Source organism: Dryobates pubescens, chromosome 41 (assembly GCF_014839835.1).
Source record: "Dryobates pubescens isolate bDryPub1 chromosome 41, bDryPub1.pri, whole genome shotgun sequence".
Lineage (NCBI taxonomy): Eukaryota > Metazoa > Chordata > Aves > Piciformes > Picidae > Dryobates > Dryobates pubescens.
Window position 1 is genome coordinate 169,188 of NC_071652.1, and position 26,718 is coordinate 195,905.

The 26,718-nt window shown below is 63.1% G+C and overlaps 2 protein-coding genes across 2 annotated transcripts; one reads left to right on the top strand and one right to left on the bottom strand.

Annotated features, from left to right (window-relative positions):
* Window positions 1–3,799: 3,799 nt before the first annotated feature.
* LOC104297482 (proline-rich protein 9) lies at window positions 3,800–4,255 on the top strand. The gene has a single exon (XM_009897419.2). The coding sequence runs from the start codon at window positions 3,800–3,802 to the stop codon at window positions 4,253–4,255; it is 456 nt and encodes a 151-aa protein (XP_009895721.2).
* Window positions 4,256–17,146: 12,891 nt separating this feature from the next.
* On the bottom strand, window positions 17,147–18,190 carry LOC104297481 (uncharacterized). The gene is made up of 3 exons (XM_054177522.1): window positions 17,840–18,190; window positions 17,462–17,668; window positions 17,147–17,419 (listed from the first exon to the last, which is right to left on the bottom strand). Exons 1-3 carry the CDS (start codon window positions 18,188–18,190, stop codon window positions 17,147–17,149), a joined length of 831 nt encoding a protein of 276 aa, XP_054033497.1.
* Between the last annotated feature and the right edge of the window lie 8,528 nt (window positions 18,191–26,718).

The window sequence follows — 26,718 nt, forward strand, 5'->3', positions numbered from 1 at the left end:
GATGAGGCTGATGAGGATCACCAAGGGCTGATGAGGCTGATGAGGATCACCAAGGGCTGATGAGGATCACCAAGGGCTGATGAGGATCACCAAGGGCTGATGACACTGCTGATGACCACCAAGGGCTGCTGATGACCACCAAGGGCTGCTGAGACTGCTGATGGCCACCAAGGGCTGCTGATGGCCACCCAAGGATGTCAGTGTGGGCTGCTGACTCACTGCAGTTAGTGTGCTGGGTCAAGTGACCACGTTGCTCACCACTGCTCCTCAAGGAGCTGCCAGTTAAGGCCAATAATCCACACAGTAGAGGAGAGCCTCAGACAGGAGCTGAGGAGAGCCTTGAGGAGCTGAGGAGAGCCTCAGCTGAGGTCTCCTCAGAGGTTTGGTCCCCACCAAAGCCCTTCCCACCTCCTGCCAGCCGAGGGGGAGCAGAAAGGGAGCTGTGGGAGCAGCCCTTGGCTTGGCTTTTAGAGGTGAGCAGCAAGAGCTCTACTCAACCTGACCAGGAGAAGCTCCTCAGCAAGAGGGAGGGGTGGAGGGTCCTGCTGTGAAGGGAGCTGAAAGCCCTGGAGCAGAGCTGCTTGCTCAGCACCACCCAGCAGGGGCAGCCCCAGGAGAGGATCTAAGAAACTCTTCACCCTGAGGGTGGGGAGAGCCTGGCCCAGGCTGCCCAGAGAGGTGGGGGATGCCCCCTGGCTGGCACAGGGCTCTGAGCAGCCTGCTCTGCTTGGGGATGGCCCTGCTGGCTGCAGCAGGGTTGGGCTGGAGGTGCTTTGAAGGCTCCTCCAACCCAAGCCAGCCTGGGCTGTGAGGATCCCAAGATGCAGAGAGAGACTCCTGAGAGAGCCAAAGCCCAGCTGCTTGCTCTCTGCTCCCTCTGCACCCCACAGGCTCTCTCTGCTGCAGCCAGGGCTGCTGCTCCTCACCCTGCAGCAGGGGTCCCAGACAAGCACTGCCCAAGTCCCCATGGCCCTCCTCAGCACCTCTAGAAGCCACCAGGGCAGAGCCTTGGAGGGGGAGGCGGGGGAAAGCCATCCCAAGCTGCCTGCCCAGTAAGGGGAGAGGAATGGAAAGACTGAGCACAGCTTGAGGTGATGCTGGGAGGGTGCCAGGAGCCTTGCAGAGCCCTGCTGGAGCTCCCCCCAGGAGCTGAGGGCAGGAAGGGAGCCTGATGCCATTCTCCAGGGGGATTCCTGCTTCCCAGTGTCAGCAGGATGAGCTGCTCCTGCTGGAGGGCTTGCTTGCTCCTCCTTGGCCTGCTCAGCATTTCTGGGAGAGAGCTCAGAGGGGAATTTGCTCCCCTCAGAGCAGGGCTGCTGGCCACATTCCACCTCTGGGCCTGCAGCAGCTCAGCTCCTGAGCTGTGGAGCCCAGCAGAAGGCTCCAGGAAGCCAGCTGGGAATGCTGAGCCTAAATCCCCCTGGGGATCCAGCCCCTTGCAAAATGCCTTGGGGGCTGGGGGCCCTGAATGGCTTGGAGAGGTCCTCAAGCCCTTCAAGATCCTCCAGCCCAACCCTGCCAAGGCTGGGGCTGACCCCTGCTCCTCAGCACCACATCCCTGCAGCTTGGAGACCCCTCCAGGGGTGGGCATTCAGCCCCCTCCCTGGGCAGCCTGGGCCAGGCTTGGAGACCCCTTCCAGAGGAGAAGTTTCTCCTCATGGCCAACCTGAACCTCCCCTGGGGCAACCTGAGGCCACTTCCTCTCCTCCTGGCCCTTGGCAGAAGGAACTCACCTGGCTCCAACCTGCTTAGGAGTTGCAGAGAGCAAAGAGGTCTCCCTCAGCCTCCTCTCCTCTGTGCTGAACCCCTCCAGCTCCCTGTGCTGCTCCTCCCCAGCCCTCTTCTCCTGACCCTTCCCCACCTTCCTTGCCCTTCCCCATCCCCAGCTCTCTGTGCTGCTCCTCCCCAGCCCTCTTCTCCAGCCCCTTCCCCACCTTCCTTGCCCTTCCCCATCCCCAGCTCCCTGTGCTGCTCCTCCCCAGCCCTCTTCTCCAGCCCCTTCCCCACCTTCCTTGCCCTTCCCTGTCCCCTCTCCAGCTCCTCAATGTCCTTCTGGGAGCACGGAACCCAACCCTGCCCCCAGGCTTCCAGCTGTGGCCCTCCCCAGTGCCCAGCCCAGAGTGGGGGGACAGGGAACAACCCCTGCCCTGCTCCTGCTGCCCACCCTGGGGCTGCTCCAGCCCCGGGGGCTCTGGGGCTGAGCTTTCTCACAGGGAAGGAGATCCATTGTCCCCCTCCTCCTCCTCCTCCTCCTCCTCTAAATGAGAGTCATCCCTTCCCACAGCCCTGCCAAGAGCCAAGGTCTCACTTCAGACACTTAGGGAAATCAAGGAGATGGGAACCATCCCAAGCACATTAAACCTCCCCCTTGGAGAAGCAATTAATGCAGGGCCTAATTAGGCTGCCAGCTCCCCCTTGGGGACCTCAGCATCACTTGGCATGGGGTTGGGGGGGGGGAAAGGTGGGCAGCAGGGCTTGCTCAGCATCACATGTTCCACCCTGGAAGAGGGTTTCCCACCCCCAGAAAACCACTCAGGATGTCAACAACTATGGGAAGCATGAGGGGGGTGGAGCTGCTGGGGCAGTTAGTGGTCAGGAGGTCACCCCCCCCGGGCTCCCTTTGTTTCCGGCCAGCCCTATATAAAGGTTGGCACTTGGCTGCTCACCCCCCAAGCTCCCTTGGCTCCTCTCCTTGCCCTGGTGAACTGGTGAGTGCCTGGGGCTTGGCTCTCTTCTGCTCAAGAGGTTTTGCTGCTGGGTTGCAGCAGGAGGACTTCGCTTCCCCCCTCCCCTCCCCTCCGCCCCCTCCCAGGAGCTGCTGCGGGGTCTGGCCTGGAGCTGGGGAGGGCTCAGCTCAGCTCTCATCTAGAGCTTGGTTTAGCCAGGGGGTGGTTTGCAAGGGTCCTGCCAGCTCTCCCAGGGCCTGTGGGGGGGGGTCTCTCAGCCTCCTTCCTCTTCTTGTCTTCGTTCATCATCTCCTGAGCTCGTTAAGTCTGGAAGCCAAGCAAAGGAGCAGAGGCTGCGGTGCAGCTCCTGGGACTTCAAAGGGGATGGGTGGGAGGAGAATGCTGCAGAGCACCTGGGGGGGGCAGAGCTGCAGGAGGCAGCTGGGAGAAGCCAAGAGGAGGAAAGGAGCTGGGAGGAGCTCTGCAAGCTCTGGGCCACCCCTGCTCTCCCGACAGGACGAGGCCCAAGCCAGCTCCAGCGCCCACGGTGGGGACAGCCTCCGGGCTTTGGGCTTCCCCCCTGGGCATCAGCAGCTCAGCCTCTGCCCAGAGGGTGATGTGCTCTGGGCTGTGCCTGAGGGGCTGCAGAAGTGGGAAGGGAAAGCTTGGCCCTGGGCTGCCTGCTGGGGTCATTAGGGAGAGCAGGAGAGGACCAACTGTCCCTGCTGCAGCTTCTGCAAAGCTCAGCTGGAGCTTTTGAAGGCCAGGCTGGAGGTGGCTCGGAGCCACCTGCTCCAGGGGGAGGTGTCCCTGCTCCAGGGGGAGGTGTCCCTGCCCCCAGAACCGACTGAGCTTCGAGGTCCCTTCCAGCCCTGACCATTCTGCCACCCAGCTCAGGGAGGGGTTTGGCTCTGGGTCCTTCCCCCCCAGTGATGGCTGCAGCTTCCCAAGGAGGGAAGGAGCACCCTGGGCAGGCTTAGCTGCAGGCAGAGCTCCTTCCCCCAGCAGCTGGTTCCACCAGCCCTCTGCTCAGCCCTGCAGCTGCTCCAGGAGCTCAGCTTGCCCAGGGTCCTGATTTGGTGTCTTGTCTCTCCCTCTCTTCCGCTCCTCAGCCTTCCCAGCACCCCAGCAGGATGTCTTACCTCCAGCAGTGCAAGCAGCCCTGCCTGCCCCCTCCCATCTGCCTGCAGAAGTGCTCCCAGTGCGTGGAGCCCTGCAAGACCGTCTGCGTGGAGCCCTGCGTGGAGGTCTGCCCCGCGCCCTGCGCCCCCCAGTGCGCCCCCCAGTGCGTGGAGCCCTGCCCCCCGCAGTGTGTGGAGGTCTGCCCCCCGCCCTGCCCCCCTCAGTGCGCCCCCCAGTGCGCGGAGCCCTGCAGCAGCCAGTGCGTGGACGTCTGCGTGAAGCCCTGCCCGGAGCCCTGCGCCCCGCAGTGCCCCTGCCCGGAGCCCTGCGCCACCCAGTGCTGCACCACCAAGTGCGTGGAGCCCTGCCCCCCGCAGTGCGTGGAGGTCTGCACCACCAAGTGCGTGGACACCTGCGAGACCGTGTGCCTGGAGCCCTGCAGCACCGCCTGCTCCCGCCAGTGCTGAGCGGCACCCCCCCGGGGGGCGCCGGCCTGGCGCGCAGGCTCCCGGGCCGCCCCCCCACCAACCCCCTCCCCCGGCACGACCACCGCCTTCCTGACCCACCTGCGACGGACCAAGGCCTCTCCTCAGCTGCTTGCCCTGAGCTGTCTCCGTGCTGAGCGCTCCCAGCCTCTCTCTTCTGCCTCTTCTGCCGCCGCCGGCGGCCGGCGCTGCCCTGCCGGGCGGCCCGGGATGGGATGTAGGATCGGAGGTGATGCAGGCAGCGGATGTTGGGAGCTGTCCCCCTCTTCTCTTCTCTGCTTTCCCACCCTCTAACGTGTGTCCTCTTCTCTCCTAGTGTCTATCAGCAGCAATAAAAACCGACCATCGATGGCACCGGCCGGCTCCTGCCTTTCTTTCCCCTCCCTCTTCCCATGCCTCGGGACACAGCAGCCTCTCCCTCCCCTCCTTCCCTTCCTGCTCCCCTCAGGCAGCAGCTGCGGTCGGGGTGGGTTTGTGCCCGCAGCAAGGAGCTGGGGAGAGGGGAAGGGAAAGCATCACAAGGGTGGAGTGACCTCTCCTACAGGCAGCCCCCCCTCAGCTGGGCGACAGAGAGAGAGGGGCAGAGCAAAAGAGCTTTGTCCTGCTTGGGGAGACCTTCAGCTCTCTCCTTGGTCACCGAGGGAGCTTTGGTCTTCACGTGGAGGCAGATTCGAAGGCAAAGGGGAGGGGAAGCAAAGCCCCAGATCCCAGGCAGGAGGAGCTGATGCCGTTCCTCCTGGCATCTCAATTGCCTCTTAAAGACCACCCTGGGGGAGGCCAAAATGGGGCTTGGGGAACCTCTGGCCATGGTCCTCGGTGGCTGGACAAAGGATTTGGCGGCAGGAGATCAATCTTCTCCTGGCTCGGGAGCAGGGCTGAGCCCTGCAGGGCTGCAGGCTTCTTCCCAGCCCTCCTGCAGGTGCTTGGAGAGGCTCTGGGCAGCTCTGGCTCCTCTCCCCCTCTCTCCCTTCCCCTTCTGCAAGGAGCGGAAGGCACAGCCCCGGCTGAGCGAGCGGTTGGGACTTTGGGCTCATTAACCTCTGGCCGGCACAATCGCCTTTTAATTGACTCCTAAACGAGTCTTTAGCGGGAGTCAGGGTCCGGGGAGCTCAGGGAGCCCCGGCTGGAGGGCCCTCAGAGCCGAGTTTCGGTGCTCTTGGCTCCACTGCCTCCTTTGCCCCACGCATGGGACTTGCTCACCGCCGTCTCCCCGGGAGGGCCGCAGCGCTTCCCCGTCTGGGCTGCGGGAGGATCGCTTCTCCACCCTACCATGTCATTACGGCAAGGGTGGGGAATATCTCACCTGGCACAGGTGAGAGAGTCCTCCTGAGGGGTGTGCCAAGAGGGTTACCAAATCAGCTGCTAATGAGCCCTTGCGTGCCGCGGGAGAGGGTCGGCCCCTGGGTTCCTCTTTGTCTCCGCGCTGTCAACACCAAAAAGCTGCCACCGCCCCCTCCCCGGGGGGGGATAATGAGAGGCAAAACACGTCCCAGGCAGGCAAACAGCTTCGGCACCGCCTGGCAGCTCCGGCAGACAGAGCAGGGGTGGAGGGGGGGGAGGAGAGGGACCCAGGGACCCGGCAGCAGAAGGGGGATGGAGCCCCGGGAGCTGCGCCTCGGCCCCCCGCGCTGCTGAACGCAGAGCCTCGGGGACCCGGCAAGGAGCTCTGCCTGGCTCCCAGCTGCCTGCTGCTGCCTCAGGTGTGGGGTCAGGGCCCTCTTCCATGGGGGGAGGGGGAGAAAGAAGTCCCAGCCAGGAAGTGCTATGCTAATGACATCCATCCCACACCACGCAGTCACCTCTGGTCGGCTTCCAGGCATCTTCCCCCAGCTCTGCCTCCTGCCTTAGTCACTGAAACCTTTATCCTTCTCCCCCCCTCCCCGCTGCCAAGTGTTGCACCAGGCCCAATAATCACAGGCAGGAGCAGCCTGCAAAGCCCAGAGGAAGGGGAGGAAGGGACCTGCTGGGTTTTGCTCACCAAGCTTCCTGTGCCCCTAGGAGGATGAGTTGCAAAAGCCCTGCCGCAGCCCAGCCCTGGGTGCCTGTGGTCAGGGCTGGCGTTGCTGGGATTCCCTTCCAGCTTTACAGCACCTCGGTGGCATTTGATCCATGTCACACAGGAAGGCTGAGGTGGGAAGGGAACCCCTGGAGAGCAGCTCCTGCACCCCCCCTGCCCCAGCAGGGCTCCCCCCAGCAGCTTGCCCAGGGGGCACAGTGCCCAGGGGGGGTTGGAAGCTCTCTACAACTCTCTCTGGGCTCAGCCTGCTCCAGGCCTCCAGCAGCCTCACACCAAACAACTTTCTCCCTCCTGGGCTCCACTCTGTGCCCCTTGGCCTGGCTCTGGGCACCACTGAGCAGATGCCAGCCCCAGCCTCTTGCCCACCCCCCCAGCCTTTATCTCCTGCTGAGCGTTGCTCAGCTCCCCTCTGGGGCTGCTCTCCTCCAGGCTCTCAGCCCCAGGCAGCTCTTAGCCTTTGCTCCTCCTAGAGCTGCTCCAGGCCCCTCAGCACCTTCCCAGCCTCCCCTGGACTCTCCCCAGCAGCTCCCAGGCCCTCTGCAAGTGGGGAGGGGGAGCCCAGCCCTGGCAGCAGCCCTCCAGAGGTGTCCTCAGCAGGGCAGAGAGCAGAGGGACAGCAGAACCTCCCTTGCCCTGCTGGTCATCCAGCCATGAGTAAGGGATGCTCAGGGCTGGGCTGATGCTTCCATTAGCATCTCCTGCTCTCCTACACCCATGTCCATCATCCCTCCATGCCTCACACCTCTGTCATGGAGACTGGGCTGCAGATCCCAGGGCTGAATGTGACCCCACAGGGGCAGAGCACTGAGGACACCTCCAAACTGCCTCTTCCATTCGAGCTCAGGGCAGTTTCAGTTGAAGCATTTCCTCTTTCTTCTTCCCTGGAAGAGTTTCAAGGGGAACAAAAAGGTTTCTGAAGCATGGATCCACCCCCAGGAGGAAGAGATTCTGCCCCCAGCCTCAGGCAGCCAGCACCACTCTTGGTGAAGCTTGAAATGCTTCAGAGAGGGGGAGGAGAGCCTGGAGCAGGCTGCCCAGGGAGGTTGTGGATGTGCCCTCCCTGGAGGTGTCCAAGGTCAGGTGGGATGAGGCCTTGGGCAGCCTCAGGGGTTGGAATTGGATGACCTTCAAGGCCCCTTCCAACCCAAACCATTCCATGAGTGCCTGGAGTGACCTGGACAAGTGGAGCTGTCCCTGCCCATGGCAGGGGGGGGTTGGAGCTGGATGATCTTCAGGGGGGTTGGAGCTGGATGATCCTCAGGGGGGGCTGGAACTGGATGATCTTCAGGGGGGTTGGAACTGGATGATCTTCAGGGGGGTTGGAGCTGGATGATCCTCAGGGGGGGCTGGAACTGGATGATCTTCAGGGGGGTTGGAACTGGATGATCCTCAGGGGGGGCTGGAAGTGGAGGATCCTCAGGGGGGGCTGGAACTGGATGATTCTCAGGGGGGGTTGGAACTGGATGATCTTCAAGGGGGGGTTGGAACTGGGTGACCTTCAGGGGGGGTTGGAGCTGGATGATCTTCAGGGGGGTTGGAACTGGATGATCTTCAGGGGGATTGGAGCTGGAGGATCCTCAGAGGGGGGTTGGAACTGGATGATTCTCAGGGGGGGTTGGAAGTGGAGGATCCTCAGGGGGGGTTGGAACTGGATGATTCTCAGGGGGGGTTGGAACTGGATGATCTTCAAGGGGGGGTTGGAACTGGGTGACCTTCAGGGGGGGTTGGAGCTGGATGATCTTCAGGGGGGTTGGAACTGGATGATCTTCAGGGGGGTTGGAGCTGGATGATCCTCAGGGGGGGTTGGAACTGGATGATCTTCAGGGGGGGTTGGAAGTGGAGGATCCTCAGGGGGGTTTGGAACTGGATGATCTTCAAGGGGGGGTTGGAACTGGATGACCTTCAGGGGGGGTTGGAAGTGGATGACCTTCAAGGCCCCTTCCAACCCAAACCATTCCATGAGTGCCTGGAGTGACCTGGACAAGTGGAGCTGTCCCTGCCCATGGCAGGGGGGGGGTTGGAGCTGGATGATCTTCAGGGGGGGTTGGAGCTGGATGATCCTCCAGGGGGGGTTGGAACTGGATGATCTTGAAGGCCCCTTCCAACCCACCCCACTCCATGCATCTAGGAAGGGCTCAAGTCCAAGGGGAAAGGTTTCTGCTTTCTTGGCCTTACCAAACCTCTCCTTCCACTCTGGGGAGAAGCAGCAGAGACAAAGCCAGAGGCAAACCCTCACAGCCCACAGGGAGCCAAGCACAGAGCCTGCAGGACCTCCCCCACCACACTCAGCTCTGTGCCAGCTGCAGCCTGCCCCTGCTGAGCCCGGATCCAACTCCCTCCTGAGAGGGCACCTCAAGCCCTCCCAGTCGCCTTCTGCATCCCCCTGGGCTCTGCTAAGCCTGAGCTCAGGGGTGGGATCTTTGCCCAGGGGTCAGGCCAGGCTGAGCTGTTAATGAGCTAGCCAGGAATTAGCAGCCTGGGTGTGCCCTGCAGTCACAACAGCCAGGCCCCCGCAGCAGGAGGCATCTCCCAGCCCTTGACTGAGGTCCAGCTGCTATGGAGGTGTCAGTGGAGCAGGTTCTGGTTGTGAAAGATTCTGGGCATCAGCTTAATCTGATGTCATCAGCTGCCTGGGCTGCCTCCTGGAAGCCTATAAAAGGCTCTCCCCCAGGAGCCTCAGCAACCTGAGAGGCTTCTTCTTGCTGTCCTCCACCAGCAGCAGACACCGAGGTGAGTGCTGTGCCTGGGCAGCCCCCCGGGGAAGGGGGCTCCTGGTGCTCTTCTTGCTTCCTCCTGGCCTTGGCAGCTTCACCTCCAGGCAGCTGCAACCCTCTCCAGGCTCTTTTGAGGCTTTCTGGGGGCTCCAGAGGTCAGCAAAGCCCTCAGCTGCTGAGAGCCCTCGTGGGTAACCCCTGGCTGCTGAGGGCCAGCTCCCCGAGGCTGGCATCCCCCAGCAGCTTGCTTTGCACCCAGGGGCTGATGGCTGCAGCCTGCTGCACCCCTCAGGGTGCCAGGCCAGGAGGACACTTCCCCACCTCAGGCATGGTCCTGCTCTGAGGCTTTCCATCACCTCAGCAGGGCTGTGGCTGCTGCTGTGCTTTGGGTACCAAATGATTTGGTTTGTCTTCCTCTCCAAGCCATCTGCAGTGCTGAGCTGTCAGCAGCTTCCTTCTGCTGCTCCTGGGCTGGGCTCTGATGCTGCTTTGAGGCTCTCCTTGAGGCTTCAGCGACCTTTGTGCTGCTGCTCAGCTTTGGCAGAGCTGAAAGGTTTGGAGTAGAGGGGAAGGAAGGCTCTCTGCAGCTCCCTGAGTGGAGGTTGGAGCTGGGGGACCTGGGGGTGGCCAGCCTGGAGAGGAGGAGGCTGAGGGGAGACCTTCTGGGTCTCTGCAGCTCCCTGAGTGGAGGTTGGAGCTGGGGGAGCTGGGGGTGGCCAGCCTGGAGAGGAGGAGGCTGAGGGGAGACCTTCTGGGTCTCTGCAGCTCCCTGAGTGGAGGTTGGAGCTGGGGGAGCTGGGGGTGGTCAGCCTGGAGAGGAGGAGGCTGAGGGGAGACCTTCTGGGTCTCTGCAGCTCCCTGAGAGGAGGCTGGAGCCAGGTGGGGGTTGGGCTCTCCTTCTGCCAAGGAACAAGGGCCAGGACAAGAGGAGATGGCCTCAGGATGCCCCCAGGGCAGGTCCAGGTTGGCCAGCAGAAGAAACTTCTCCACTGAAAGGGTTCTCCAAGCCTGGCCCAGGGAGGTGGCTGAATGCCCATCCCCTGGAGGGGGGTCTCAAAGCCCTGGGGATGTGGTGCTGAGGGCCATGGTCCAGCCCCAGCCTCAGCAGGGTTGCACCAGAGGAGCTCAAAGGCTTATTCCAACCCAAGTGGGTTTGATCCTATGCCAACCTCTCTTGCTGTTTCCCTTCCCTCCTCCTCTGCAGCCTTTGAGCTGCTTGGCTCATGGCCTTGGTACCAAGCTGCCTGCCCCTGCTGCTGTGGGGGCAGCCCAGGAAAGCCACCTGGGGCAGCTACAGCAGCCTGGGCCTCCAAATCTGCTCTGGCCAGCAGAGGTGGCTGAATGGCCACCCCTGGAGGGGGGGGGGGGGTCTCAAAGCCCTGGGGATGTGGTGCTGAGGGCCATGGTCCAGCCCCAGCCTCAGCAGGGTTGGACCAGAGGAGCTCAAAGGCTCCTGCAGCAGCCTGGGCTCCAAATCTGCTCTGGCCAGCAGCAGCCTGAGGGATTTCCAAGCAGGAGAGGATTTTCCTGTGTGCTGTTTGGCTCTTGGGGTTGCATTTGCCATCCCTTCACCCTCGGCTTGGTGGCCAAGCCGAAGAGCTGCAGGTTGGAACCTGCTGATCTCTGAGGCCTCTCCCAGCCTGGGTGATTCTGTGACCGAGTCTGGGGAGCACAGAATCCATCAAGAAGGTTGGAAAAGACCTCAGAGGGCAGCAAGCCCAGGGAAGGGGTGGGGGGAAGAGGCTGTGAGGCTCCCAAACGCCTGACCTGGCTCCTTGCTCCCCTTGCAGGCTCAGCAGAGATGTCTTCCCACCAGCAGAAGCAGCAGCAGCAGATCCCTCCCCAGTGCCAGGAGAAGTGTGCTGCAAAGGCTGTGGAGCAATGCCAGGCCCCCAAGGGGCAGGCCAAGAGTGCTGTGAAGAGCATCCCCCAGCAGCAGCAGCAGCAGCAGCAGCAGCAGTGCTCCAAGCAGAAGTAGCAGCAGCAGCAGCAGCAGCAGCAGCAGCAGCAGCAGCAGCAGAGCTCCCCCAGCGCCCCGCGAGCTGCCGGCGCTGCTCTCCAAAGCTCTCCTCCTGCCTTCTGGCTCTGCCAGGCTGCCCTCCTGTCCTTGCCAGCAGAGGTGGTTGGTGAGGAGGAGAAGCTCCTGAGCCTTGGCTTCATCCCTCCTCTGCCACTAAAAGCAGTAATCATGGGGCCTCTTGCTTCTGCTCTTTAATCTGGGCCACGCTGCAATAAACTCCTGCCTGACCTCGCCCCACGCTGCCTCCTGCTTCTCTTTCAGCCCTTCTCAGTGCCACTGAGGCTGGGAAAGGCCTCTAAGATCCAGCCCAACACCTCCATCACCACTCAGCCCTGGCCCAAAGCCTCTTCTGTGCCCTTTCCATGGACCACCTGAGGCTCCCACACACACCACCTCCGCACCTTTGCCTTCCAGGCTGCCCCAGGGACTTGGGGTTGGGGGAGGGGGGTGTCCATATCTCTGGCTCAGAGAACCTTCAGCTCTGGATAGGAGGAGCAGGGTAGAGCAGGAGCTTGAAGTACTTGCAGCAAAGAGGGTGCAAAGTGATCCCAGAGCTCTGAAAGAGGGCATGAAGTGATCCCAACCCATTGAAAGAGGGCACAGAATGATCCCAGGTCTCTGAAAGAGGGCATGAAGTGATCCCAGAGCTCTGAAAGAGGGCATGAAGTGATCCCAGGTCTCTGAAAGAGGGCATGAAGTGATCCCAGCCCACTGAAAGAGGGCACAAAGTGATCCCAGGTCTCTGAAAGAGGGCATGAAGTGATCCCAGCCCATTGAAAGAGGGCACAAAGTGATCCCAGGTCTCTGAAAGAGGGCATGAAGTGATCCCAGATCTCTGAAAGAGGGCACAAAGTGATCCCAGGTCTCTGAAAGAGGGCATGAAGTGATCCCAGCCCATTGAAAGAGGGCATGAAGTGATCCCAGCCCACTGAAAGAGGGCACAGAATGATCCCAACCCATTGAAAGAGGGCACAGAATGATCCCAGGTCTCTGAAAGAGGGCATGAAGTGATCCCAGAGCTCTGAAAGAGGGCATGAAGTGATCCCAGGTCTCTGAAAGAGGGCATGAAGTGATCCCAGCCCACTGAAAGAGGGCACAAAGTGATCCCAGGTCTCTGAAAGAGGGCATGAAGTGATCCCAGCCCATTGAAAGAGGGCACAAAGTGATCCCAGGTCTCTGAAAGAGGGCATGAAGTGATCCCAGATCTCTGAAAGAGGGCACAAAGTGATCCCAGGTCTCTGAAAGAGGGCATGAAGTGATCCCAGCCCATTGAAAGAGGGCATGAAGTGATCCCAGCCCACTGAAAGAGGGCACAGAATGATCCCAACCCATTGAAAGAGGGCACAGAATGATCCCAGGTCTCTGAAAGAGGGCATGAAGTGATCCCAGAGCTCTGCAGGAGGGCACCAAATGATCCCAACCCATTGAAAGAGGGCACAGAATGATCCCAGGTTTCTGAAAGAGGGCACAAAGTGATCCCAGAGCTCTGCAGGAGATGGTCCAGCTGTGGGGGCAGCCCAGGAAAGCAACCTGGGGGCTGGAGCTGTCTGACACCCACCTGGCAGGGCCAGGGCCAAGCAAGGGCAACTGCAGCTCCTCAGGTGTGGGAAACAGATGTTGGCCTCTGCCTGCAACTGTGCCCTGTGCCTGCAGCAGGGCACAGAGCAGCTGGGCATCAGCTGGAAGTGGGAAGCCTGGCTGTGGGCATGGCAGTGCCCTGTGCCTGCTGCAGGGCACAGAGCTGCTGGGCATGGCAGGGCCCTGTGCTTGCTGCAGGGCACAGAGCAGCTGGGCATGGCAGTGCCCTGTGCCTGCTGCAGGGCACAGAGCAGCTGGGCATCAGCTGGCAGTGGGCAGCCTGGCTGTGGGCATGCCTGGGGGTGAGCAGCTGCCCTGTGCCACTCTCTGGAGCATCCTGCTGAGGGCTGCTCCAAGGGCTGGGTCCTGCCCTTGGGGTCACAGCAGCCCCAGGGAGGCTCCAGGCTGGGGGCAGTGGGAAAGGACCTTGGGGGGGGATCGGTGCCAGCTGGCTGGAGGTGAACCCAGGGGGTGCCCAGGCGGCCAAGAAGGGCAGCAGCAGCCTGGCCTGGAGCAGCCCCAGGGTGGGCAGCAGGAGCAGGGCAGGGATTGTGCCCCCCCCGGGCTGGGCACTGGGGAGGGCACAGCTGGCAGCCTGGGGGCAGGGTTGGGCTCCTCAGGGCCAGAGGATATAGAGGGGGTGGGGAGGGGACAGAAAAGGGCAAGGAAGGTGGGGAAGGGGCTGGAGAAGGGGGCTGGGGAGGAGCAGCACAGGGAGCTGGGGATGGGGAAGGGACAGGGAAGGGCAAGGAAGGTGGGGAAGGGGCTGGAGAAGAGGGCTGGGGAGGAGCAGCACAGGGAGCTGGAGGGGTTCAGCACAGAGGAGAGGAGGCTGAGGGAGACCTCTTTGCTCTCTGCAACTCCTAAGCAGGTTGGAGCCAGGTGAGTTCCTTCTGCCAAGGGCCAGGAGGAGAGGAAGTGGCCTCAGGTTGCCCCAGGGGAGGTTCAGGTTGGCCATGAGGAGAAACTTCTCCTCTGGAAGGGGTCTCCAAGCCTGGCCCAGGCTGCCCAGGGAGGGGGCTGAATGCCCACCCCTGGAGGGGTCTCCAAGCTGCAGGGATGTGGTGCTGAGGAGCAGGGGTCAGCCCCAGCCTTGGTAGAGTTAGAGAGGGAGGCCACAGCTGGAAGTCTGGGGGGGCAGGGTTGGGCTCCTTGCTCCCAGAAGGTCATTGAGGAGGTGGGGAGGGGACAGGGAAGGGCAAGGAAGGTGGGGAAGGGGCTGGAGAGGAGCAGCACAGGGAGCTGGGGATGGGGAAGGGGCAGGGAAGGGCAAGGAAGGTGGGGAGGGGGCTGGAGAGGAGCAGCTGAGGGAGCTGGGGATGGGGAAGGGACAGGGAAGGGCAAGGAAGGTGGGGAAGGGGCTGGAGGAGAGGGCTGGGGAGGAGCAGCACAGGGAGCTGGGGATGGGGAAGGGACAGGGAAGGGCAAGGAAGGTGGGGAAGGGGCTGGAGAGGAGCAGCACAGGGAGCTGGGGATGGGGAAGGGGCAGAGAAGGGCAAGGAAGGTGGGGAAGGGGCTGGAGAAGAAGGCTGGGGAGGAGCAGCACAGAGAGCTCTGGGAGCATAGAGGAGGGGAGGCTGAGGGAGACCTCCTTGCTCCCTACCTGGCCACCAGCCCCAGGGTCTCAGGCACCCACTTGAGTTTCTTGGCCCTCCCTCAGCCACCTCTGAACCCCCTCCCCCCAGAAGGCTTCCTGAGCCTCAGCAGCTGAGCTCCTGGCAGCAGCAGCAGCAGGGGGGGAGCAACCTTCCCAACCTGCTGCTCCAAGGATCCTTTTGGTTGGTGCTTCTCCAGAGGGAGGCCAATGCTGGCTCCAAGCTCAGCCTCCAAGCAATTAGAGGAGAAGCAGCAGACAGAGGCAGCTGCAGCAGGTGGTGGAAAAATGCTCCAGGCTTGGGATTGAGACAGCTCTGGGGCTGCTTCCTCCTTCCTCCTGTCTGGCAGAGGGAAGCCACACCTGGGGTGAATTGGTTTCACAACTCCTCTGCCTGGCTGCCAGCTGCTTGGAGGTGCTCCATGAAACCTCAGCTGGAGGTTTGCCACAGCCCAGGGAGTCCAAGGGTGGAATCCCCTGGCTGGGAGCAGGGCTGGAGGAGGAGCAGCTGAGGGAGCTGGAGGTGTGGAGCCTGGGGTGAGAGGGGCTGAGGGGAGACCTCCTGGATCTCTGCAGCTCCCTGAAAGGTTGGAGGGGTTGGGCTCTCCTCCCAGGGGACAAGGAGAGGGCAAGAGGAAGAGGCCTCAGGTTGGCCATGAGGAGAAACTTCTCCACTGGAAGGGGGCTCCAAGCCTGGCCCAGGCTGCCCAGGCATTCCCCTGGGGCTGGAGCAGCCTCAGGGTGGGCAGCAGGAGCAGGGCAGGGGTTGTTCCCCATCCCCCCCCATCTGGGCTGGGCACAGCTGGAAGCCTGGGGGCAGGGTTGGGCTCCTGGCTCCCAGAAGGATATTGAGGAGCTGGAGAGGGGACAGGGAAGGGCAAGGAAGGTGGGGAAGGGGCTGGAGAAGAGGGCTGGGGAGGAGCAGCACAGGGAGCTGGGGATGGGGAAGGGACAGGGAAGGGCAAGGAAGGTGGGGAAGGGTCAGGAGAAGAGGGCTGGGGAGAGGAGCAGCACAGGGAGCTGGGGTGGGGAAGGGACAGGGAAGGGCAAGGAAGGTGGGAAAGGGGCTGGAGAGGAGCAGCACAGGGAGTTGGGGATGGGCAAGGGACAGGGAAGGGCAAGGAAGGTGGGGAAGGGGCTGGAGAGGAGCAGCACAGGGAGCTGGGGTGGGGAAGGGACAGGGAAGGGCAAGGAAGGTGGGGAAGGGGCTGGAGAGGAGCAGCACAGGGAGCTGGGGTGGGGAAGGGGCAGGGAAGGGCAAGGAAGGTGGGAAAGGGGCTGGAGAGGAGCAGCACAGGGAGCTGGGGTGGGGAAGGGGCAGGGAAGGGCAAGGAAGGTGGGGAAGGGGCTGGAGAGGAGCAGCACAGGGAGCTGGGGTGGGGAAGGGACAGGGAAGGGCAAGGAAGGTGGGGAAGGGGCTGGAGAAGAGGGCTGGGGAGAGGAGCAGCACAGGGAGCTGGGGATGGGGAGGGAACAGAGCCCCTCTGTTGGGGGTCTGGTTTCTGGCTGAGTTCCTTTCCTGCCTGGGGTGTACAATCCCTGCATTTGTGGGGTGTGATCTGCTTCCTATGCATGCCTGCAAGTACAGAGTCTGCCTTCTCCTGCTGGGCCTGGCTGTGGCTGGGCTCAGTGGGGGAGGGGAAGCCTTTCCTTTCAGCCCCCCACATCCCCCTTGGCTGGCAAGAGGTGGGAAGGGCTTGGGGCAGCCTGGGCCAGGCTCTCCTCACCCTCAGGCTTTGGCTCTCTCAGGATTCTCTCTCTCTCTCTGCCTCAGGGACTCATCAGAGCCCCACAGCTCAGGAGCTGGAGCTGCTGCAGCCCCAGAGGTGGAATGTGGCCAGCAGCCTTGCTCTGAGCTGCCTTGGCTGAAGGCTTGGACCCCAGCCCCCTGCAAGGTCTCTTCCCAGCCCAAGCAATTCCCTGGCACCCCCCCACCCCCCCAGGAGCCAAGCAGACAATGAAGAGCTGTTGGAAAACCTTTTTATTGCCTCCAGCCCAGGACACCTTCAGCACTGAGGGCTCCTGAGTCCTGCCAGAAGCCCTCAGCTGCAGCTTCTCCAGGGCTGGCTGGGAGGACCCTGGGGAGGGGACAGGACCAGGAGCAGTGCTTTGAATCCAGAGCAGGGGAGAGTCAGGTTGGAGAGGAAGGGAGGAAGGGAGGAAGGAAGGGAGGGAGGGAGGGAGGAAGGGAGGAAGGGAGGAAGGGAGGGAGGAAGGGAGGAAGGGAGGGAGGAAGGGAGGAAGGAAGGAAGGGAGGAAGGAAGGGAGGAAGGAAGGGAGGAAGGAAGGGAGGAAGATCCTCACAGTGAGGGCTGGGGAGAGGCTGCCCAGGGAGGCTGTGGATTCCCCCCAGCCCTGGAGGTGCTCAGGACCAGGCTGGATGAGGCTTGGAGCAGCCTGGGCTGGTGGGGGGGTGGGGGTGGGAGTTGGGACTGGCTGATCTCCAAGGTCCCTTCCAACCCAACTCCTTTCTGGGATGAGTCACAAACCTCCACCCCCATAATTCCAGGCCTAAATTGTGAGCTTGGAGCTGGCACTGGAGGAGAAGGAGGTAGGGAGGAGGCTGTGAGCACCAGGAGGCTCCATGGAGCTCTTGGGCCCTGGCTGCCCCTGGGCTGGGCTGGGCTGCTCAGCCCCCTGCCTGCCACCCTGCTCTGGGGGCTCTCCCCTTCGCCTGGGGGCCTCTCAAAGCCCCCCAAAAGGGATGGCTGGGAGAGGGCAGGAGGTGCCCAGACCCCTGCTGGAAGCTGGGGAAGGTGCCCAGGGGTCAGCTGGTGAGGGGCTGGGGGCGAGGCTGGCACTAAGCTGGGTGGGCAGCTGGGGGCTGTGGTGCTGGCAGAGACTCTGCAGGGGGGTGGGAAGGAAAGGGGGAGGCAGGAAGGTGACCTCTGCTTGCAAGGAGCTCTGGGGCTGCAAACCTCTCTTCAGGGCTTCCCTTCCCAGCTGCCAGCTACTTCTGCACGGGTGGCCACTGGCTGAGCTGCTTCACCTGCTGCTGCTCCACGGGGGGGCACCTCTCTGGCACTGGCACCTCCTGGCACTCCTGCTTCTCTTGGGCACATGGAGCAGGCTCAGGGCACTGAACAGGGACTGGCTCTGGCACCTCCTGGCACTCCTGCTTCTGCTGAGGGCATGGAGCAGGCTCAGGGGCTGGCACTGGCACCTCCTTGCACTCCTGCTTCTGCTGAGGGCATGGAGCAGGCTCAGGGGCTGGCACTGGCACCTCCTGGCACTCCTGCTGAGGGCATGGAGCAGGCTCAGGGGCTGGCACTGGCACCTCCTTGCACTCCTGCTTCTGCTGAGGGCATGGAGCAGGCTCAGGGGCTGGCACTGGCACCTCCTGGCACTGCTGCTTCTCTTGGGCACATGGAGCAGGCTCAGGGCACTGAACAGGGACTGGCACAGGGCTCTCCTTGCCCTCTTGCTTCTCCTGTGGGGTGGGCACGGGGGGCTCCTTGCATTCCTGCTTCTCCTGAGGGCATGGTGCAGGCTCAGGGCACTGGGCAGGGGTTGCCGCTGGGACCTCCTTGCACTGCTGCTTCTCCTGGGGGCAGGGAGCAGCGGCTGGCACAGGGATCTCCTTGCACTGCTGCTCCTCCTGAGGGCATGGGGTTGGCTCAGAGCAGGTGGCAGGGGCTGGCACAGGCAGCTCTTTGCACTCTGGCTTCTTCTCTTCAGGGCATGCAACAGGTGAGAGGTTTGGTGGAAGCTTGCACTGCTGCTGCTGCTGCTGCTGCTCCTGGGGTGGGCACTGGGGCACGAGGACCACAGGCACTTCTCCATTGCCTGCTTCCAGGGCTGCTGCTGGCTCTGGCTCTGCTTTCTCTGGGCACACCACTAGCACTGGCACTGGTTCTGGGCAAGGTGTTGAGAGGGGAGCTTCATCCTGCTGCTGCGGGCAGGGCGCCGGCTCCTGGCTCTGCCCAGGGAGGGTTTTGCCCAGCCCCGGGGGCAGGGAGAGCTCCTGCTTGAGCTGCATCTGGTTCAGGGACATCTTGGCAGGGCAGCAGAAGGACCTGGAAGAGATGCCAGAGAGTCACTGCAGCGGCAGCAGGGTGACAGAGTCACAACCACCCCGGCCCGGGAGCAAACTGCTCCCAGCTTGCCCCCCCCCGGGCTGCCCAGGGCAGGTTGGCTCAGGGAGGGTTTTGCTCTTCCTTTCTCCTCCTGGCTCCTGGCTCTGCCTCTCTGCCTTCCAGCTCCTGCTCTGCCTCTCTGCCTTCCAGCTCCTGCTCTGCCAATCTGCCTTCCAGCTCCTGCTCTGCCTCTCTGCCTCTATCTCCTTCCTGCTCTGCCTTCATCTCCTTCCTGCTCTGCCTCTCTGCCTTCCAGCTCCTGCTCTGCCTCTCTGCCTCTATCTCCATCCTGCTCTGCCTCTCTGCCTTCATCTCCTGCTCTGCCTCTATCTCCTTCCTGCTCTGCCTCTCTGCCTTCATCTCCTTCCTGCTCTGCCTCTATCTCCTTCCTGCTCTGCCTCTCTGCCTTCATCTCCTGCTCTGCCTCTCTGCCTTCATCTCCTGCTCTGCCTCTCTGCCTTCATCTCCTTCCTGCTCTGCCTCTATCTCCTTCCTGCTCTGCCTCTCTGCCTTCATCTCCTGCTCTGCCTCTCTGCCTTCCAGCTCCGGCTCTGCCTCTCTGCCTTCATCTCCTGCTCTGCCTCTCTGCCTTCATCTCCTGCTCTGCCTCTGCCTTCCAGCTCCTGCTCTGCCTCTGCCTTCCAGCTCCTGCTCTGCCTCTGCCTTCCAGCTCCTGCTCTGCCTCTCTGCCTTCCAGCTCCTGCTCTGCCTCTCTGCCTTCATCTCCTGCTCTGCCTCTCTGCCTTCATCTCCTGCTCTGCCTCTCTGCCTTCATCTCCTGCTCTGCCTCTCTGCCTTCATCTCCTGCTCTGCCTCTCTGCCTTCATCTCCTCCCTGCTCTGCTGCGTGGGACAGCCCTGTCAGGTCTCGCCGAGGCAGAGCCACTCCTTTGAACTCGGAGCTGATTTACACTTCAGAGCTCTCCCCCCCTGCTGCTTCGCCGCTTCCCAACCTGCCAAGCGCCTCTCGGTTGCTGTCCAGCGGGGGAAGGATGAGAGGAGCTGGCAGGTAACGGTTGGGGGAAGGCAGAACAGGAGCAGGAACGCTGCAGACAAACATCTGAGGCTGTTTTGGGGCAGGGAGGGGAAAGAGAGAGAGAGAGAAGGAGGAAAACAGAACTCTGAGCTTGGGAGTTGTAGTGGGAGGAGAGGAGAGGCAAAGGATCTGAGCTGCAAGAGGAGAGATTGAGGCTGGAGAGGAGGAAGCAATTCTTGGGAGTGAGGCTGGGGAGAGCCTGGCACAGGTTGCTCAGGGGGAGGCTGTGGCTGCCCCCTCCCTGCAGGTGCTCAGGGCCAGGCTGGATGAGGCCTTGAGCCACCTGGGCTGCTGGGAGGTGTCCCTGGGCATGGGCAGGGGGCTGGAGCTGGGTGGTCTTGAAGGTCCCTTCCAACCCAGCCCAGTCCCTGACTCTGCCTCTTTTGAAGTCATTTTCCTGGGCAGGAGGAACCTCAGGTGCTGAGCCCTGCTGCAGTGCTGAGCCCTGCTGCAGTGCTGAGCCCTGCTGCAGTGCTGTGCCCTGCTGCAGTGCTGTGCCCTGCTGAGCCCTGCTGCAGTGCTGAGCCCTGCTGCAGTGCTGTGCCCTGCTGAGCCCTGCTGTGCCCTGCTGCAGTGCTGTGCCCTGCTGCAGTGCTGAGCCCTGCTGTGCCCTGCTGCAGTGCTGAGCCCTGCTGCAGTGCTGAGCCCTGCTGAGCCCTGCTGCAGTGCTGAGCCCTGCTGCAGTGCTGAGCCCTGCTGTGCCCTGCTGCAGTGCTGAGCCCTGCTGCAGTGCTGAGCCCTGCTGCAGTGCTGAGCCCTGCTGCAGTGCTGAGCCCTGCTGTGCCCTGCTGCAGTGCTGAGCCCTGCTGCAGTGCTGAGCCCTGCTGCAGTGCTGAGCCCTGCTGCAGTGCTGAGCCCTGCTGCAGTGCTGAGCCCTGCTGCAGTGCTGAGCCCTGCTGAGCCCTGCTGCAGTGCTGAGCCCTGCTGCAGTGCTGAGCCCTGCTGTGCCCTGCTGCAGTGCTGAGCCCTGCTGCAGTGCTGTGCCCTGCTGCAGTGCTGAGCCCTGCTGTGCCCTGCTGCACTGTTGAGCCCTGCTGCACCCTGCTGCAGTGCTGTGCCCTGCTGCAGTGCTGAGCCCTGCTGCAGTGCTGAGCCCTGCTGCAGTGCTGAGCCCTGCTGTGCCCTGCTGCAGTGCTGTGCCCTGCTGCAGTGCTGAGCCCTGCTGCAGTGCTGAGCCCTGCTGCAGTGCTGAGCCCTGCTGCAGTGCTGAGCCCTGCTGTGCCCTGCTGCAGTGCTGAGCCCTGCTGTGCCCTGCTGCACTGTTGAGCCCTGCTGCACCCTGCTGCAGTGCTGTGCCCTGCTGCAGTGCTGAGCCCTGCTGCAGTGCTGAGCCCTGCTGCACCCTGCTGCAGTGCTGCGCCCTGCTGCAGTGCTGAGCCCTGCTGCAGTGCTGAGCCCTGCTGCACCCTGCTGCAGTGCTGTGCCCTGCTGCAGTGCTGAGCCCTGCTGCACCCTGCTGCAGTGCTGAGCCCTGCTGCACCCTGCTGCAGTGCTGTACCCTGCTGCAGTGCTGAGCCCTGCTGCACCCTGCTGCAGTGCTGTGCCCTGCTGCAGTGCTGAGCCCTGCTGTGCCCTGCTGCAGTGCTGAGCCCTGCTGCAGTGCTGAGCCCTGCTCCCCTTTCAAACCACTTCTCCTCCTGCTGTCACCTTCTCAGCAGTCCCTCCCCAGCCTTCCTGGGGGCTGGGAGGGGCATTTTGAAGCCCCCTCAAGGCAGAGGATCCTTTGAGGGTGCTCAGGTCCACGCTGCCTCGCTGCTGCTGCTGCTGCCTGCTCCTCTCAGCTCATCCTCAAAGCATCTCCTTCCTCCCCTCTGCATCCTCCCAGCACCTCCAGACCACCCTCCCTAACCCCCCACCCCCCTCTTGCCTCTGGTTCTTTGCCTTCAGGAGGAGCTGAGAGCATCTCCAGCCCAAGGGAGGCATTGCCCTGGCCATGGGCAGCAGGGATTTGTCCACCCTGCTCCCTGCAGCCTCTCCCCCTCCCCAATCCACCTTCTGCCCCAAGGATCCCTCAGGGGCAACCCAAGATTCGAAGCTCCTCTTGTTGTGCATGGCCCAAATGAGCCTGGGCAGGAGCTCTGGGAGGCCCTTCAGGCTCAGGTCTGCTTACCCCAACCTCACTTCTCTAACCTCTGCCCCAGAAGGGCTCTAATTTAGCTCTTCACTCCCCCCAGGTCCACACAGAGCCTGCCAGAGCCATCCCCAGGCTGCTTTCTGCCACCCCCCCCAAAGCCCTCAGCTCCTCTCCTTGGCAGGACCTCTTTTGGCACCTCCAGAGGCACCAGCCCCAAACCTCCCCCCCCCTGCCCCCAGGAACTCTGCCTGCCAGGAGCCAGGCAGCAAACTGAGCCCAAGGCCAAAGCAAAGCCCCTCCAAGGGCTTGGTGCTCCCTGACTTACCCCTGGGCAGCCAGCAGGGAGAGGCTCCAAGTGGAGTGGGTGATGGAGCCTGGAGATTGGAGAACCTTTATATGGTGCCAGGGCCCTGCCTCCTGGGGCTGAGTCCTGCTGGGGATGAGCTCACAGCTCCCAGCTCTTTCACAACTGCTGCCCTCTGCTTCCTCCCCAGGCTTGTCCTACACGTAGGCAAGGTGAAGGAGGTGCAGAGAGTGCCTTCAGCCCCTGGCTGGCCAAAGCCAGGCTGCACACAGAGCTTCCTGTGCCCACAGAAGTGAGGCTCTCCCATGCAGACCCTCCCCTCCCCCTCCCCACCCCTCCCCCCCCCCCTTGGGGATGCACAGAGTGGGTTGGGTTGGAAGGGACAGGCCCCAGACAAGCCAGGGGTGATGAAACTGCCCCCAGTGTGGGCTGGAGGTGGCCCTGCTGCTGCCAAGAACCCCAGCAGCAGCCTGGGGAGCTGCTGGGCTGCCCCCCTGCCACCTCCCTCAGCCAGCCAGGGAGCTGCTGAGCTGCTCTGCTGGGACCTCACCTCCAGTTCTGCTGCCCCCACTCCAGCTGAGAGGTGTCCCTGCCCCTGGCAGGGAGCTGGGAGCTGAGGAACCTCTGAGGTCCCTTCCAGCCCTGAGCCAGAGCAGGATTCTGAGCCTCAGAAAGGTTGGAGCTGGAAGGGACCTCCAGGACCAGCCCCAGGAAGGTGGCAGCTGGGTGCTGGTTGGGCTTGAGAGGTGTCCCTGGTCCTGGCAAGGAGGTTGGAGCTGGAAGGGACCTCCAGGACCAGCCCCAGGAAGGTGGCAGCTGGGTGCTGGTTGGACCTGAGGAGCTGAAAAGGTCTTTCCCATCCTGATTCTCTGACTCCATCCAGTCCCAACCCCTCCTGCCATGGGCAGGGACCCCTCCCACCAGCCCACACTGCTTCAGGGAGTGGTGGGGGTGGGGGTGGGGGATCTGTGGATGAGGAGCAGGTGAGATAAGCCCAAATGAAGCTCCAGCTCTTGCACCACAGACACATCCTAGGCAGCAGGGCCATTACCTGACACAAAGTGACTCAGGGATGGGCTGAGGGTGAATCATGCTGCCTGGCACCACCCCAGGACCCCTCACCTCACCTTGGCCCTCTGCAACAGGCTGCCCAGGGAGGCTGTGGCTGCCCCCTCCCTGGAGCTGTGCAAGGCCAGGCTGGATGAGGCCTTGAGCAGTGTGGGCTGGTGGGAGGGGTCCCTGCCCATGGCAGGGGGGGGTTGGGACTGGATGGAGTCAGAGAATCAGGATGGGAAAGACCTTTTCAGCTCCTCAGGTCCAACCAGCACCCAGCTGCCACCCTCCTGGGTCCCTTCCAGCTCCAAGCTCCCTGCCAGGACCAGGGACACCTCTCAAGCCCAACCAGCACCCAGCTGCCACCTTCCTGGGGCTGGTCCTGGAGGTCCCTTCCAGCTCCAAGCTCCCTGCCAGGACCAGGGACACCTCTCAAGCCCAACCAGCACCCAGCTGCCACCTTCCTGGGGCTGGTCCTGGAGGTCCCTTCCAGCTCCAAGCTCCCTGCCAGGACCAGGGACACCTCTCAAGCCCAACCAGCACCCAGCTGCCACCTTCCTGGGGGTGGTCCTGGAGGTCCCTTCCAGGTCCAACCTTTCTGAGGCTCAGAATCCTGCTCTGGCTCAGGGCTGGAAGGGACCTCAGAGGTTCCTCAGCTCCCAGCTCCCTGCCAGGGGCAGGGACACCTCTCAGCTGGAGTGGGGGCAGCAGAACTGGAGGTGAGGTCCCAGCAGAGCAGCTCAGCAGCTCCCTGGCTGGCTGAGGGAGGTGGCAGGGGGGCAGCCCAGCAGCTCCCCAGGCTGCTGCTGGGGTTCTTGGCAGCAGCAGGGCCACCTCCAGCCCACACTGAGGGCGGTTTCATCACCCCTGGCTTGTCTGGGGCCTATCTGGGTCCTGTCTCCCCCACCTGCCCACAGCTCCAATCAGTGCAGGCTCCCCAGATGCAATCACTGCAGCAGGCTGGGCTGGACCCAGGCTCCAGCTGGGATCCCAGGGTGGGAAGCTGCCTCCAGCTGTGGTGTAACTCCCTCAGCTGATGCTCATTGGGCAACTGAAGGCCTTTTGGGTCCCCAGCTGCCTCTCCTGCAGCCCTGCCCTCACTCCTGCAGCTTCCTCCCTGGCTCTGGAAGCTGCAGAGCTGCAGCTGCAGCCCAGGGGAAAGTCCCAGCCCCGACCTTGGCTCAGGCCTCAGCTGCTGGCTCTGCTGAGGGCAGGACCCAGGATGCTTTCCAGCAGGGCAGAACCTGCCTGGCTGCTTTCTAGGCAGCCTCCTGCTGCTGCTGAGCTCTGCTCCTGGAGCACAGCCCTGCCAGGGGGGTAGGGGGAAGGTCACAGAGGGCCTGCAGCAGAACAGGGACAGCTTCAGGCAGCTCAGGCTGAGCAGCACATCCCCAGCATCACAGAAGGGTTGGGGTTCCAGGCACCTCTGGGGGGGTTCCAGGCACCTCTGGGGGGGTTCCAGGTACCTCTGGGGGGTTCCAGGTACCTCTGGGGGGGTTCCAGGCACCTCTGGGGGGGGTTATCTCCTCCATGAGCAGGCTGCTCACCAGCCCCAACTGAGCTGAGCTGGGCTGGTGCCAGCCTTGGGGCAGCTCCCCCCTCCCTGGGCAGCCTGGGCCAGGCTCTTCCTCCCACCCTCAGCACAACCAAGCCCTGCAGAGAGCAGAGGGAGCAGGCAGTGGGGGTTGGAGCTGGACCTTGGAGAGGAGAGAGCAGCAGCTTTAGGGGGGGAGGAGGAGGAGGAGGAGGAGGTGGATTCCTCCCCCTCAGCCCTCCTGCTGCAGCACTGCCCCAGCCTGCAGGAGTGGAGCTGCAATCTCCAGGTCACAACCTCGGTGGTGGCCATGGAGGAGAGCAGCTTGGAGGCAGCCTGCACGTAGCAGAGGCTGCTGCAGGCTGTGCAGCCTGCCCTGTTGGGACACCCAGCTCTGGCTGGAGCCACCTGGGAGGCTTCTGGGGCGTTTGGGCTGCCCAGTTTGCAGCCTGAGAGCCTTGCAACATCCCAGGGAGCCAAGACAATCACTTTCCATAGCTGCAAGGGAAGAGGACCTGAGCCCTGTCTGGGGATGAGGAGAAGGTGGAGCCCATCCTGACCTTAAACACTGCTTTGGCTGCAGGTCTGGAGAGGGCTTGGGGAGGTCACTTCACCTCCATGCCAGCAAGCTCAGCAGAAAACTGCTGCTAATTATCATGGCAGAGGCTGTGGAGCCAGCCCCTGGAAAGGGAGGGAATGTTTTTCCCCACAGGAGAGCTGGGATTGCTTCTCCCCTGCCCTGGGAGTTGCACAAAGGGCCTGCTGCAGCCAGCCTGCCCTGCAGAGACCTGCTGGGGCCAGCTGCAGGAGGGACGTGGCCTGGCTGAGGTGGCTGCATGCTGGACGTGGAGCCCAGCAGCTCCTGCTGGAACCAAGGGGCTCCTGCTGCAGCCCAGCAGCTCCTGCTGGAACCAAGGGGCTCCTGGTGCAGCCCAGCAGCTCCTGCTGGAACCAAGGGGCTCCTGGTGCAGCCCAGCAGCTCCTGCTGGAACCAAGGGGCTCCTGCTGCAGCCCAGCAGCTCCTGCTGCAGCCCAGCAGCTCCTGCTGGAACCAAGGGGCTCCTGCTGCAGCCCAGCAGCTCCTGCTGGAACCAAGGGGCTCCTGCTGCAGCCCAGCAGCTCCTGCTGCAGCCCAGCAGCTCCTGCTGGAACCAAGGGGCTCCTGCTGCAGCCCAGCAGCTCCTGCTGCAGCCCAGCAGCTCCTGCTGGAACCAAGGGGCTCCTGCTGCAGCCCAGCAGCTCCTGCTGGAACCAAGGGGCTCCTGCTGCAGCCCAGCAGCCCCTGGTGCAGCCCAGCAGCTCCTGCTGGAACCAAGGGGCTCCTGCTGCAGCCCAGCAGCCCCTGGTGCAGCCCAGCAGCTCCTGCTGGGACCAAGGGGCTCCTGCTGCAGCCCAGCAGCTCCTGCTGGAACCAAGGGGCTCCTGCTGCAGCCCAGCAGCTCCTGCTGGAACCAAGGGGCTCCTGCTACAGCCCAGCAGCCCCTGGTGCAGCCCAGCTCAGCCTCTGCTGGAGCCAAGGGCCTCCTAGTGCAGTTAAGGAGCTCCTGGTGAGACTCAGCAGCTCCTGGTGGAACCAAGCAGCTCCTGCTGCAGCCCAGCTCAGCTTTCTGCTGCAGCCCAGCTCAGCCTCTGCTGCAGCCCAGCTCAGCCTTCTGCTGCAGCCCAGCTCAGCCTTCTGCTGCAGCCCAGCTCAGCCTTCTGCTGCAGCCCAGCTCAGCCTCTGCTGGAGCCCAGCTCAGCCTTCTGCTGCAGCCCAGCTCAGCCTTCTGCTGCAGCCCAGCTCAGCCTCTGCTGCAGCCCAGCTCAGCCTCTGCTGCAGCCCAGCTGAGCTGCCAGTGGCTACCCAACCTGCAGCACTAATGCCAGGGAGTGGAAGCCCACAGGTGAGAGGCTGCCTGGGCTGGAGCCATCCTTCCTAGACAGCTCCCACACAGCTGGGGGAGGTGCTGTGCTGCCAGCAGCCCCTCAGGGGCCTTGCAGAGCTTCACCCAAAGCCCCCAGGGAGGTCCAAGGTGCCCTTGGAGGGGGCAGCAGCTCCCAGCAGAGGTCTGGAGCTTGTCAGCTCCATCTGGTCTGTCACTGAGGAGAGAGAGAGGCTCAAGGCCTCTGGGGGAGGCTTCAAGCTGCACTGCCTCAGGCTGAAGGGAAGGAGAAGGGCAGAGCCCTGCAGGTGTGAAATGTTGGCTGTGGTGCTCACAGCCCTGGGCTGGAAGGGACCTCCACAGCTCACCCAGTCCAAGCCCCCTGCAGCCAGCAGGGACATCCCAGAGCCCTGCCACAGACACAGAGAGCTGTCAGGGCTGGAAGGGACCCCAAGGCTCAGCCAGCTCCAAGCCCCTGCCATGGGCAGGGACAGCTCAGCCCAGGGCAGGCTGCTCACAGCCACCTCCAGCCTGGCCTTGAGCACCTCCAGGGCTGAGGCTTCCACCTCCTCCCTGGGCAGCCT